A 12,319-nucleotide genomic window follows, 5' to 3' on the forward strand; every position below is an offset into this window, starting at 1 on the left:
GGGCAGCCTCCCAGGGAAGTGGGACTAGAGCATGCCCAGACCAGGGAAAAAGGCAAAGAACAGAAATGGAGCAAGGGCCTCTAGAAGGCACAGAGTGGCAGCTGCTAGCAGGCCAAGATGCCCCAAGGACAGCAGGTGGGTCTGAAATATTCCTCGGCCCCCAGGCAGCACCCTGCTTCTACTGCTGTGCCAAGTCTCCAGGCGTCCTTAACCCCTGCTCTACAGCCCTAGTCTCTCTCCTTCCCACTGAAGTGGAGGGAGAGGAGAAATCAGGGAGCAAGTGCAGAGAGTTCCCTGGATCTGAAACCATCCTTCCCATTACAAGTCAGCATCTCCCATTAAACCACAATCAGGAGGTTTTATGAGAGAGGCACAAGGACTCCAAAAGAAAAGCAACTGTGCTGGAGCTACCAAGGAAACACAGGAGGGGGAGGGGGAAGGAAACATTACCAGACTGGAGCAAAATTGAACCAAGAGTCTATGTAGGACAAAGCTGGAGGCAAAGCATGTTCAAAAAGCCTTTTATTTCAGAAACTTCTGCTAATACAGGAATTTGCTGCATTTCCCTCTCAATGCCCAGTTTCCCTCACCTTGATATTTCTAGCTTTGCTCACCATGATTGGCAGCTTTTACTACAGCAGAACCTAATCCGTCTGGGCCTGTCTGCACCCTTAAGGGAAATAAGGCTTCCCAATAAAGAAACTCAGCCTACCCTGAGCAAACAGCAGGGGGAAAAATAAAAATAAAAACAAAACACAGACAAGACCAGCCAAAGGCACGAATACAGTTTAAGATGAGGAACATCAGGGCAGAAAGGGGCTCTGAAGATCAATGCACATCTTCCTTCCTCATTTCAAGTCTGTTTTAAGTCATGCACAACAGGAATTTGCTATTCTCCAGCTAGTCCTCAGATTTATCTGCAAGCCTTTTTATACTTTTTGTCTGCAAGGGAGTTACTCAGTAAAGTTAATAGCAGGTAAATTGAGAACAAATAAGAGCCTTTGGCTTGTGTAATTCACAGCTGCAGCAGCCAGGCTCAGCTACTGCACCTGGATTTCAAAGAGGCCCAATATTAATTTTATTACCAGCAACACTTCATGTTTTTCATCTTCAAAGCACTTTAGGAACATTAACAAGCTAATCATCACCATTCAATAGGATTTCTAGTTCTTCAGGGTAAACCAGACAAACTGAGCACTACAGGTCACACAGCAGTGGAGTTGGTCTCTGTACTCCTTTCCTACCATACAAAATGCTTAATCCATTAGGTGCAGCACGGGGAAGGATTCATGTATTGGCTACTTATTGCCTGTGTCAGACTAGCCTTCCTGACAGGCCAGCAGTCCACTGCAGCATGACAGCTGCTACACAACCAGTTCAAGGGAGACCCAGGATAGGAACAATAGCAATGGTCAGCTCTGTTGACACAGGGGGGTGGAAACATGCAGTAGCTGGCTGAAATCAGTGCCACCTCTGCTTCAAGAAAACCCACTATCCTGAAACAATTAAGGAGGGCTCCAAGCACGGTAGGGGCCACCGCTTGTATTATATGGAGAATCAGTACCAGAATAGAGAGAGGCTGTACTGGCAGGCAACAGCTAGCAAAGATCATGAGTGGGATAGGCACGGGGGAAGTCTTCTCACTACCACACTCTGGTTGGTGCCACTCATTCGTTTTACATACAGGAATTTCACCTCTCACACTCCTCCAGTGCTTTAAACGTGACCTTTGGGAGAACAGCCTTCCTGGCCATTTGGGTCAGTCTGCATTTTCAGCAATAGTTCTAGAAACCAAATGACATCTTTGTCCTAACATTAAGGCTTCTGCACCAATAGCACTTTGGCTGCACCAACATCTGATCTCTTGGAGACGTCTCTGCGTCCCTCTCGAGGGAAGGGTCAAAAGACACATGGTTAAGGGAAAGATGCTGCGTTTCAGGGAGTATCAACTCTGCTTCACTTGCACAGACTGATCAAGACCTGCTGCAAAGAGCTGCTACTTTTCAGATTAAAAAGCCCAGATGGCTGGCACCCTGCAGAATCTCTGGGTCTCCAGCTCTTCAGAAGCTATCCCCAGAACAGAAACACACACACTAAAAGCTGAATTTGTTATCCAACAATTCATTTTAGTTCTTGCACTTCTCCCTCCCATCTCAGCAGCAATGCACTCTGCTGCACCTGACCTGCCAGGCAGTCCTATTATGCTCTGAAGCACTGATGCAAACAGCCACAGAAGACATGAAGAAAAGTAGGTATAAAAGGCTTCCATTCTCATTTGGCAGTGCTCTACACTCCTTTTGCTCAGGTGCATTACAGAATTGAAACAGACTCGCATACACTCTGCAAAGAAGAGTGGCAAAGGAGATGAGTGCCAGCCCCCTTCTACCCCCCACAGCGTACATTTCCATCAACTCTCAACCTCATGCAGTTTCACCCCAAATCATCTCCCTGCTTCTCTGTACTTCACGTTTCCTTTCAGCTTTGCCTACTAACTCTGAAAAGCATTTTGGGATACAGTTTGTATAAAAGGCACTCTACCAAGTGAGAACAGTACAAACAGCAGCAGCTACTGCAGTCAAAACAAGGTCTATACAGCCTTGCCCTGAAGTATAGCCATGATTCCCTCAAGCTTCTGCCTCCAGGATAGAGGCATCATCCCACACGTACTCCAAGAAACTATATTTTCCCCTTCAGAGAATGAGAAATTAAGTCAACAAAGGCTGTAGGTGCTCTCTCATCCCTTAGGATTGCAGCATCAGGACAGATTACCGGAGAACCACAGGGAAGCTGCCACTTAAGTGCACACAGGGCCACATACTGGCATGGGTTTTATTAACATGACTAAGAACACGCTGTAAATGAGCTGACATGACTTGGAAACTAGGCATGAACAATTCAAGAAGCTCAGGTGTTTTGCCCCACTGGTTCTTGTTTTATGTCCTCACATTTTCCAGGAATTTAACCACCATGTAATGTTGAGATGAAGACCACGTTATCCTGGTCCTGGAGTTTGTAATCCAGCTCACCCTGCAGGCCAAGAAAAAAGAAGAAATGATTTAATGGTCATTTCCAAATGAAGACTAACTAAGGAAAGAAAACCTCACAAAAGATGCCAGAGCACTGGTATACAGAAGGGGAAGACTGAGGTTTCGTCTTAAGATAAGGAAAAGCTGGGGAGGCACACCAAGGAGCTGCTGTTCTCCAACATGGAGAATGGTCATGCTCAGGGAGGACTATTGTATCAGCAGAACAGGTGGTTGGTTGCCTGAGGCAGCCAAATAGTTAGATACACTGTGCAGCTGTGACGGTGGTACCCAATTTGCCCAGCATGCCAAACCCCTCCACAGGCCCGCTCTGCTTGCTTTACCTCAGCCACTCTGGCACATCCAAACCTGATCTTAAGCAAGAGATGCAGTCTTTATTTCTCAAGCACCCATCTTATTATATGGTACACAACTGCCCAAGGCTGCAAAGCCATCTGGTAGCCTGCTAAGGGGTTCTCTCAAGCATGGATAGAGAGACCAACCCAGCAGAGTTCATTGCTGGAGGTCAGGGAACGTGGGGGGATCTTCTTGGGGACTGACTGGTTGTTGCGTCTCAGCAGGTTAAACAAAAGCTCAGGGCTTTGAAACAGCCACAGCAGTACAGCACACGGAGAGAGAACTGGCTCCCCAACCCCCATGGATATAACATGCTTAGCTCGGGGCAAGAATCTGCAATAGCGGTCCCCAAAACAACCATAAAACAGGCAGAGCAATATTCTCAATAAAGAACAAACAACTGAAGTAGTACAGACCATTAGCTCCCAGTCTGCATCATTGATGAGCACCAAAATTCCTGGTCGCCTGCAGAACATACAGAAGTTGTTAGGATATGGGATTGCAAAATGCTACACAAAGAGTTAACAACACTGGCTGCTAAAGCAGATCACAGGCAACCTGCCTGTAAAGCTGATGTGGAAAGGGAATCATAGCACAGAGGTGGAAATAGGTACAGGCAGTGCCCTTTCTAGATCAAATAAAGGGGAGGTAAGAGAGATCCCAGAGCTCATTTGAATCAAAATACACCATTCCTGAGAAGGCTCTGAGATGACTACATTTCAGGACAATGTAGGAAAGCCAGGTAATTAAAATCCACATACTGCAATCGAGCACAGAGAGGTCGATGCAGAGCCAGGGAAAGCAATTGCAGTGCCCCTGCTAAAGGCTGTAAACACCCAGGATCAACTCAGAGCCCCTGATTACAGGCAGAGGGATTTCCCCTCTTTGATCTTCAGTGTCCTGCATTGTCTCTCCTGTTACCAGGGGACCTGGCACCTGCTTCAGCTCACAGAGATCTGTGATGAATGCTAAACACCCCCAGCCTCCATCCTGTAGCCAAGGGCTGCCTGCACAGCGCTCCAATTCTCCTGGCCTTTTTCCATGAGATTGGCCCCATTTTAAAAATAAAATACATTTCCCAGAAGATCTATTTGTTGGTGCTTCTGAGAGCAACTGGTTCAGGCCCAGTGATGCAAATGGGGGAGCGGCAGGGGTCTACCTTGGGAAGCTATGTACAACGTCATGGCTCCAAGCAACAACACAAGGGAAGGAGGACGTGTATGCTCCAGATCTAGACAACTGGTGCTGCGGGTTACGCAAGAAGGATGCACTGTTTTATGAAACTGGGTTAGGCTAAGGTTTAGAAGGAGCTGAAATTTGGGAGTCACTCTTCTTTGTCATCCTTTTTAGCACCTCCTGTATTCTACAGATACTAACTTCCTTCATGCTACTAGCAGAAGAACCATGCACCTTCCTGTTGAAATTGGCAGAGAGAGAGACTCATGAGGACGGTCCTTAGCATCCATACTTACACAGTGTCCCCTTGAATAAATAATTCTGTTCTCTCTTTCAACAGATTTTGTTTGATCCATTTTAGCAGGTTTCTGATGTCCCCTGAAAAGGAGAGAGGAGGAGAATTTATAGACTAGCTGATGGCAGAATGAAGAAGCTATTTGTCTGCAAAGAGACTAGCTGAGACTACACAGAACGGGAATCCACAGTTGCAAAAATCCAGTAATGGAGATGCCAAACGAGAAGATGACGATTCTTTGCTAGCACCAAATATCCATTCCTATTTCACAGGAGTCCAAACCCAGGGCTCTAGCCCTCCCCAAGGTCAGCAGAGATAACATGCTAAAAACACAGGAAGAGAACTGCCGCACTGGCTCAGACCAAAGGTCTGCCTAGTTCTAGCCATTAGATGCAGGATATTAGAGAAACAGGGCATGGGAGTTCACCTTGGGACAAGGGAGATCCTTTCAGCCCTGTTGTTCAAAAGATGTAGCTGTGGTGCAAGGTCTTTCAGGGAATGGCAAAGGGTATCCTCAAGATCTACTGTAGATCAGCATTTGCCATGAACAGCCACCTCTTTTTTAAGTCTACACATGCCCATGGACAGTTAAATATGCATGCATATGCATACCTGACCTCATTACATGCAAAAACTCCAGAGGCAACACAATGTAAAGTCATGTCAATTCAAGCATTCACGCATCAGGAAATTCCAGATGTTTTCTCCAAAATCATGTATCTTGCATATTTTATGTTCCATGCTGACAAATGCTAATGCATTAAAGTACACATTTAACAAGAGCTGGACAAACAAAAATCAGCAATCAAGTGCCCAAATGTGAAATTATAAAAGTGTTACAACTGTCAACCTCTAGATGCTGATATTAAATGTTTAGAACCCAAACCAAAGTAACTGCGCAGCAGATGAGTGCAGTCATCTAGACCAATAGTGCAAAGGAAGCTGATTGATAGTATCCGAGGCAAGTGTGAAAATGGACTGGAATTCATGGGGAAACATGTTTTTTCCCCCCCTCCATCACATAAATGGCTGATCTGATTTCACTTGAACCTTTTCAAAATATTCCTCTTCTGATATGACAGGCAGATATTTTCCTACCCTATAGGAGTTCTTTCATGCCTTTCTCAAATAATTTAAGAAACAGGTTAGAATGAAACCTATACTGTATTAGACATGGACAATATAGAACAATGTGACAGTCAAAAATATGACTATATTTTAAAATATGCCTACGAATTTGGGGTGTTAGCTTTTGGGCCATTCAAACTGAGACATCCATAAGGTTTCTTTCTGAAGAGCAAGATGCCCATTACTCAAAGGGGGTTCAGTGGGAGGAGTGAGCACTCAGCACTGCTGACAAACCAGACCTAGGATGTCTCAAATTAGGCACCCGAACTGACATATGCTTTTGAACAAATTTAAGCTCCACATAGTACATAAGACACAGGCAACTATATACCTGAATGGCTGGACAGACGGACGCAGACACTGTCCATGGGGGTTGCACTTGGGACATCTGTAGTATCTTTCAGCATCACACCTTCAGCAATGACCCCCTGTTCTCTCCACCCCGCCCCCTCAACGCTTTGTTTGAATAGCTTCTTTATTAAAGCTTAGCCTTTATCTTTCTATTTCAGTAGGTGACAGGAAGGATTTGTCTTCATGTGAAAGGAGGAGGAGACACTGCTGGTGGGTTTTTATAGTATCAATTTTACTTCGTGAGGCAAAAACAATTTCTTTAGTGATAGCATCAGTTAGTTTCCTATTGGAGAGGTGAGAAGCGACAGAGGGAAAGAATAATCTGTTACAGGGTTTGCAGAAGCTGACAAATTACAATGTGGAGTTCTCCTGCATTTGCCTCTATATTTCACTGTTCCACAAACCACTTCATCATTCTGAATCCACAATCAGTTATTCTTCCAGGGCTCCTTTAAACATCCCTTTGAAAGACCCAAAAGATTATTTGTTTAAAAGACACAAGGAAGAGTTCCCAATGCACAACCCCACCAATCAGATATCAGGGCCTGAACCTCCTCTAGCTGAATCAACAGGAATAGCGGGACATATTTGCACATTTCTCTCCCTGTACAGTAAACTATTCCAAGTCACTGTAAATATTTTCACAACCCTTTTACAGGCTGAGCTAAAAACCTATTCTCTGTACCGCTGTTCAGTGACTGACAAAAAAAATGTGATTTTAATGGTATGACTCAGTCTGTGCATTGTGCCAGCATATTATGGGAACAACCTGAAACAGGGCTTTATTTCTTTAGAGGAAGCCTATGCATACTACTTGCTGCCTTGCCTCTTTTTGGCTTCTGTCACATTGGTATCTCTCCTTATCTGAAGGGCAAAAATCTACCCTGACATAAGCAGGTATGAATAATGGAGATCTGCTTGCCTACAACAGAGGGGTTTAGTTCTTTTATTGGAAGATGAAAATCCTGTGAGATTCTCTCCATTTCTCTCTTTCCCATGTTCCTCAGTGGCTCCAGGTTGCAGACTTCCTCTTCTAGAGTATCCTAGTCTCACTGCTTTACTTGGTCAAAGAGTACCCTCCTGGAGCTGGGCAGTGTTGATCACAAAAGGGAGATCTGTTTCCTGGCACCAGCTCGCTTTGCAATGAGGTCACTGGGCAGGCCCAGATCAGGAATTCCTTTTTACTGAACTATAGTGTAGTTAAGTGAGCAGCATGAGAGAGATTTTCTGCCAATGGGATCACTTTCCTGGAATCATGCACTGGAAAGGGACAGTGTGCCATACAGATGGCATAAAGTAGCGGTCAACTGGTCACCAGGACAAGAGTGAACCATGCTTGCCAGCTTTTCACTGAAAAACACTGCTACAGCAGAAAGCCAATGACAGCCAAAATGGCTCTTGCCCTCTCTAACTACAAAATAAGAGCTACGTTGTAAAAAATGCAGGAGTGCTATAGGAGGGAGAAAAGTGCAAGAGAGAACACCATCCCCACCATAGTCATGCCAAGGGCAGCTTTGTATTTGTACACTGGCACCAAGGCACAGCACAAGGTGCACAGTACATAAGTCTGCTTTGACACAAGAGCAGACTTTGCCTCTGGGGCATTTCAGGACTACAATCAGTTAGGCACAAGCACCAGCTGGACACAGGGCAGCCACCCAGAAGCTTGGAGAGGAGGACACTAGCTTACTTTGAGACTGTACTGGAAGATTTCGTCCCCAGCCCCCTTCCACAGTAAGTGTATTATTTCCAGCTTCACACCAGTCTAGTATTAGACAGCCCACATGACTGTACCCATACTTAGAGGAATATGTGTATCAACATCAGCATTGATTCACTGCCACAGAAGTGAGGCATGCACACATTAGAGAACTATGCAATGTACCACCATTCTTGGAATAGCCACCCCAATCCAAGGTATAATGCAAGCTCTTTCTCCTACCCTGCATCCCACCTTTAGCCTCATGTCTTTTAGCTGGTCTTCCAACACAGGATTTTGCACCTGTCCTGTTATTCATTTGTCTCCTGCAAAACTGCCAGTAAGTAGTTATGAAACAGGCAAAGCAATCAGGTCCATTTGGCATACACACAAGTACAATGCGAGTGGGACAGGACTACTTAGATTGTACAGTTTTGGGCGTAGGAACCATCTTTGTGTTCTGCCTGTGCAGTGCTCTAGCACAGGAGCATCAAACTAATCCAACACCATAGGGCCAGATAAGGTTCAGCAGGCTGGGCTGCAGGTCAAACCAGACTCCCTCAGAACCAGTGCACAGAGCCGGGCCGGCAGGGAGCTGTACACAGCACTGCACGTGGCCAGTCCAGCACTGTAAGTCACATGCAGCATGTGCTGGATAGCAGGGCTCCACGGTCAAATCCGGCCCACGGGCCATATGTCCAACACCCCTTCTCTAGCACAAAGAAGTGTTGATCCAGGACATGGAGTCCTATCATGACCCAAATAATAATTAACAATGCGAGCTACTCAAGCACACCTGCTGCTCTCTCTGCTGTGACCCTCCTCTTTCCCTAGCACCTTCTTTTTGTTATACAGACATCTGTGCAGCATAACCTGTACTTCAGGTTCCTTAGGTTAGTGATCTCTTTTGTCTGCATAGTACCACATAAACTTATGGCTCTGCAGAAATGCTAAATGGGAAGGAAAACCATTTAAGCGGGCTGCAGCCTCATCTCCATTGCCATGATAAGTACACTTATCATTGGGAGACTAATTTAATATTTTATCTATGTTTCTTGGGAGAGGTGATCAAATATCACCCAGCAAAAGCACCTTGTTGAGCTTGTTTGAGCCCTATTACCTCCTGCCCATGGCAGAAGACCCAACTTGATGATCTTACAGGTCCCTTCCAGTCCTACTATTCTATGATTCTATGGAAAGTATTCACAAAAATACAGTTGCACAATGTTTGCTGTCCTTTCTGAGACCGAGATCCCCTCAGTCAGCCTCTCTATGCTGTTTTCTCAAAATTACAGAATGAGTAATGTTTTAAAAGGCAGGGGACTGCAGTGCTCAGAAGATGGGTAATAGGACACAGCTTTTCTCCTTTTAGTCATAAGTCCAAATCCTGGTCACTTCAGTAATAAGCTAAGTTACATGGCCTCAATATAATCACTTCAGCAGTCTCAGTCTGCAGCGGACAAAAATCTACACTGCAAACCCATATTCAGTACTAACTGGCTTTCACTAGTGTAAGAGAGTAAATGGGCCATGAAAACAGAATGACCCTCTAACTGAAGTGGAGGGGGGGGTCTGGTCCCTGCATCTGGAGTTGAAGTACAATGATGGTGTAACTCAGTCTCTGTTCTGTGGACAGAGACGATTTCTGCATCCAGGGTTGCAAATCCAGGGTTTGGTTTGAGTGTATAACATGGGAGCTCAAAGCCAAAGAGCACAAGCAAAACAACACACACAGTTGAACGGCCAGCTCAGGAAAACCAAACATGTTAGCAGCGGCCCAAAGCCACTGCCCTGTCATGCACATGAACAAGATGCAAAAACTGTAGCTCATTTTTATCTCATGCTGGCTGTCCTATTAATATTCCTGAATATGTAAGTTGCAGCTGAAAGATCTGCAGTTTCCAGTCTTTTTACAAACCCTCCGAGGTCTGATCTTCCACGATATCTCGCTCATCTTCAACAAAGAATCTATAGAGCTTCCTCTTTAAGAGAAACCAATCTAGGACTCCATCTTAGTGCTGCCTGGTACAAGTGCCTGGGCTCATCTGCACCCTCAAAACCATAGCTAAAACCCATAGATCTTTCGCAGCTCAATAAAACCTCCTGGGCCTGACAGATCATCAGTGATAACTCAGCAGAGAGCACACTCACTGTGTGCAGAGAGAAAACCGGCATGGCAGACAGGTGCCTGGAATAAAAAACACCAAGCCAGGTTTTCATTGCAAAAATCTCATCAAGCTGGTAAACACACAGGAGCCCAAACACCCTCCCACAGATTTTATAATACCATAATATTAGCCAGTGTGAAAAGGCAGCTCTCTACTAAGAGAGAAGCTGTGTCGGTCACTGGCAGATTGACACACACGGGCAGAATACACACACACATCTCTGTATCTCTCCACATTAAAATCCATGCACACAAACTGATGTGCGGACCTACTAGATATCCACAGGATGTATTTCCAATAATATTCCGGTCTTGCCTGTGGAACAACAAGTTTATTTCAGGAAAACAGGGGAACCTTATTAAGGCCTAGTCACTGGAAAATTCCCTTCTGGTTTGTAATAAATAAGATATATGCAGGGCTGGTCACTGAGGGGTCAGTGGTGTGACAGCACAGACGGGTTTCTCAGGCCGCCTCCCGGACACCTCCCTGTGGGGTACCTTTTCTTTGACCCAGAATAAGATCATTTATCATACTGACCACGGCTGAGCTCCAATTTGCTGAGGTCACTAGCTCTGGACAAGCTCCATCCCGCCCACATTCTCAGCCACAGGCCTGTAACCATGACAAAGCCCCTTCCTCGCCACGCCTCTTCCATTATTCCTTCTGCCTAGATGGGAAGAGAATTCACAACCCCTTTGCCTTGGTAAGGGGCTTATTTTTCAAATGGATATTAAAAATACTCCCAAAACACACCAGTCAGCAAGGTGAAAGGTTTGTCCATATCACCAAGTTGTAATGAAAATAGGTCTCGAGAATTGTAACAAAGGGCATTCATTATGAAAGGACCTTCTAGAAAAATGGAACAAAGGGATCCAGTCCTTATTTGAGATATAAATTGAACCCCACCTCCAGGCAGATGCTGGGGTATCACAAGCTGCAGTAGAAGACTTGGGATGGCTTCTAGGTAAAAGGGTTCAACCTGGGCAAATGAGCAGAAACCAGGGCCAAAAAGCTGGAATCAGTTTCCACTAGTGTTAGTAAACCTTTTCTAATGTTTAATAGGAAAAGGCTTCAAGTTAAATTCTGCACAAACAAAAGGATTTTTTGACTATTATGGTCAGAAAAAAAAAGAATCCAGAACCTGGGGCCTCACCAGCTCCTTCCTGGGATCTGGCTTCTTCTAGATATATTTATGTGGTTGGAAATGGTAGATTTGGAAACTCTTTCACCTCTTAATCAGAAGAAAGAGGGTCTTCATAGCACTTCTCCCATTACCTCTTGCCCACAGGGAAAAAAAAAAAAAGAGACCAAATCCTATGATCTTGTATGATGCTTTTGTTATCAAGGATGGAGGACCTGGGTCCTGAGATCTTCATTCAGATGGTTCTTAAGTCTTGTCAGTCAAAGATCATTTGGATCATGGCATCTTCTCCTAGCTCTTGTACAAATAGAAAGGAGTACTCAGACCTAGCACTGGGCTCAGAGACTAGTAATCAATGGCTTGATGTCTAGTTATAGCTCAGCTGTTAAGTCGAGTGCCCCAAGGGTTGGTCCTGGGGCCAGTTTTGTTCAAGGCCTTCATCAACAACCTGGAAGATTGGATGGAGTGCACCCTCAGCCAGTCTGCAGATGACACCAAGCTGGGGGAAGTAGTAGATACACTGGAAAGTAGGGCTAGGATTCAGAGTGACATAGACAAATTGGAGGATTGGGCCACAAGAAATCTCATGAGGTTCAACAAGGACAAATGCAAAGTCCTGCACTTAGGATGGAATAATCCCATGCACCAGTATAGGCTGGGGGCTGATTGGCTGGGCAGCAGCTCTGCAGAAAAGGACCTGGAGGTTACAGTGTACAATAAGCTGAAAATGAGCTAGCAGTGCACCCTTGTTGCCAAGAAGGCTAATGGCATACTGGTCTGCACTGGTAGGTGCGCTGTCAGCAGGTCAAGTGAAATGATTATTCCCCTCTATTCAGCACGGGTGAGGCCACATCTGGAGTACTGTGTTCAGTGTTGGGCCCCCCACTACAGAAAGGCTGCTGACAAATTGGAACAAGTCCAGAAAAGGGCAACAAAAATGGTGAGTGGGCTGAGGAATACGAGGGAAGACTGAGGGAATGG

The 12,319-nt window shown here is 45.3% G+C and overlaps 1 protein-coding gene across 1 annotated transcript in view; it reads right to left on the reverse strand.

Moving 5' to 3' along the window:
* Window positions 1-505: 505 nt before the first annotated feature.
* Window positions 506-12,319, reverse strand: part of URM1 (ubiquitin related modifier 1) — a 33,586-nt gene continuing 21,772 nt past the window's right edge. The window contains exons 3-5 of the mRNA XM_019510559.1: window positions 4,853-4,934; window positions 3,797-3,845; window positions 506-3,027 (exon numbers count right to left, since the gene is read on the reverse strand). Of these exons, the coding sequence (XP_019366104.1) occupies window positions 2,959-3,027; window positions 3,797-3,845; window positions 4,853-4,934 (200 nt within the window). The 3' untranslated portion in view covers window positions 506-2,958. The remainder of the gene's footprint in view (window positions 3,028-3,796; window positions 3,846-4,852; window positions 4,935-12,319) is intronic.

Source organism: Gavialis gangeticus, unplaced genomic scaffold (genome assembly GCF_001723915.1).
Source record: "Gavialis gangeticus isolate Ggan-Ray unplaced genomic scaffold, GavGan_comp1, whole genome shotgun sequence".
NCBI classification, from domain to species: Eukaryota; Metazoa; Chordata; order Crocodylia; family Gavialidae; genus Gavialis; species Gavialis gangeticus.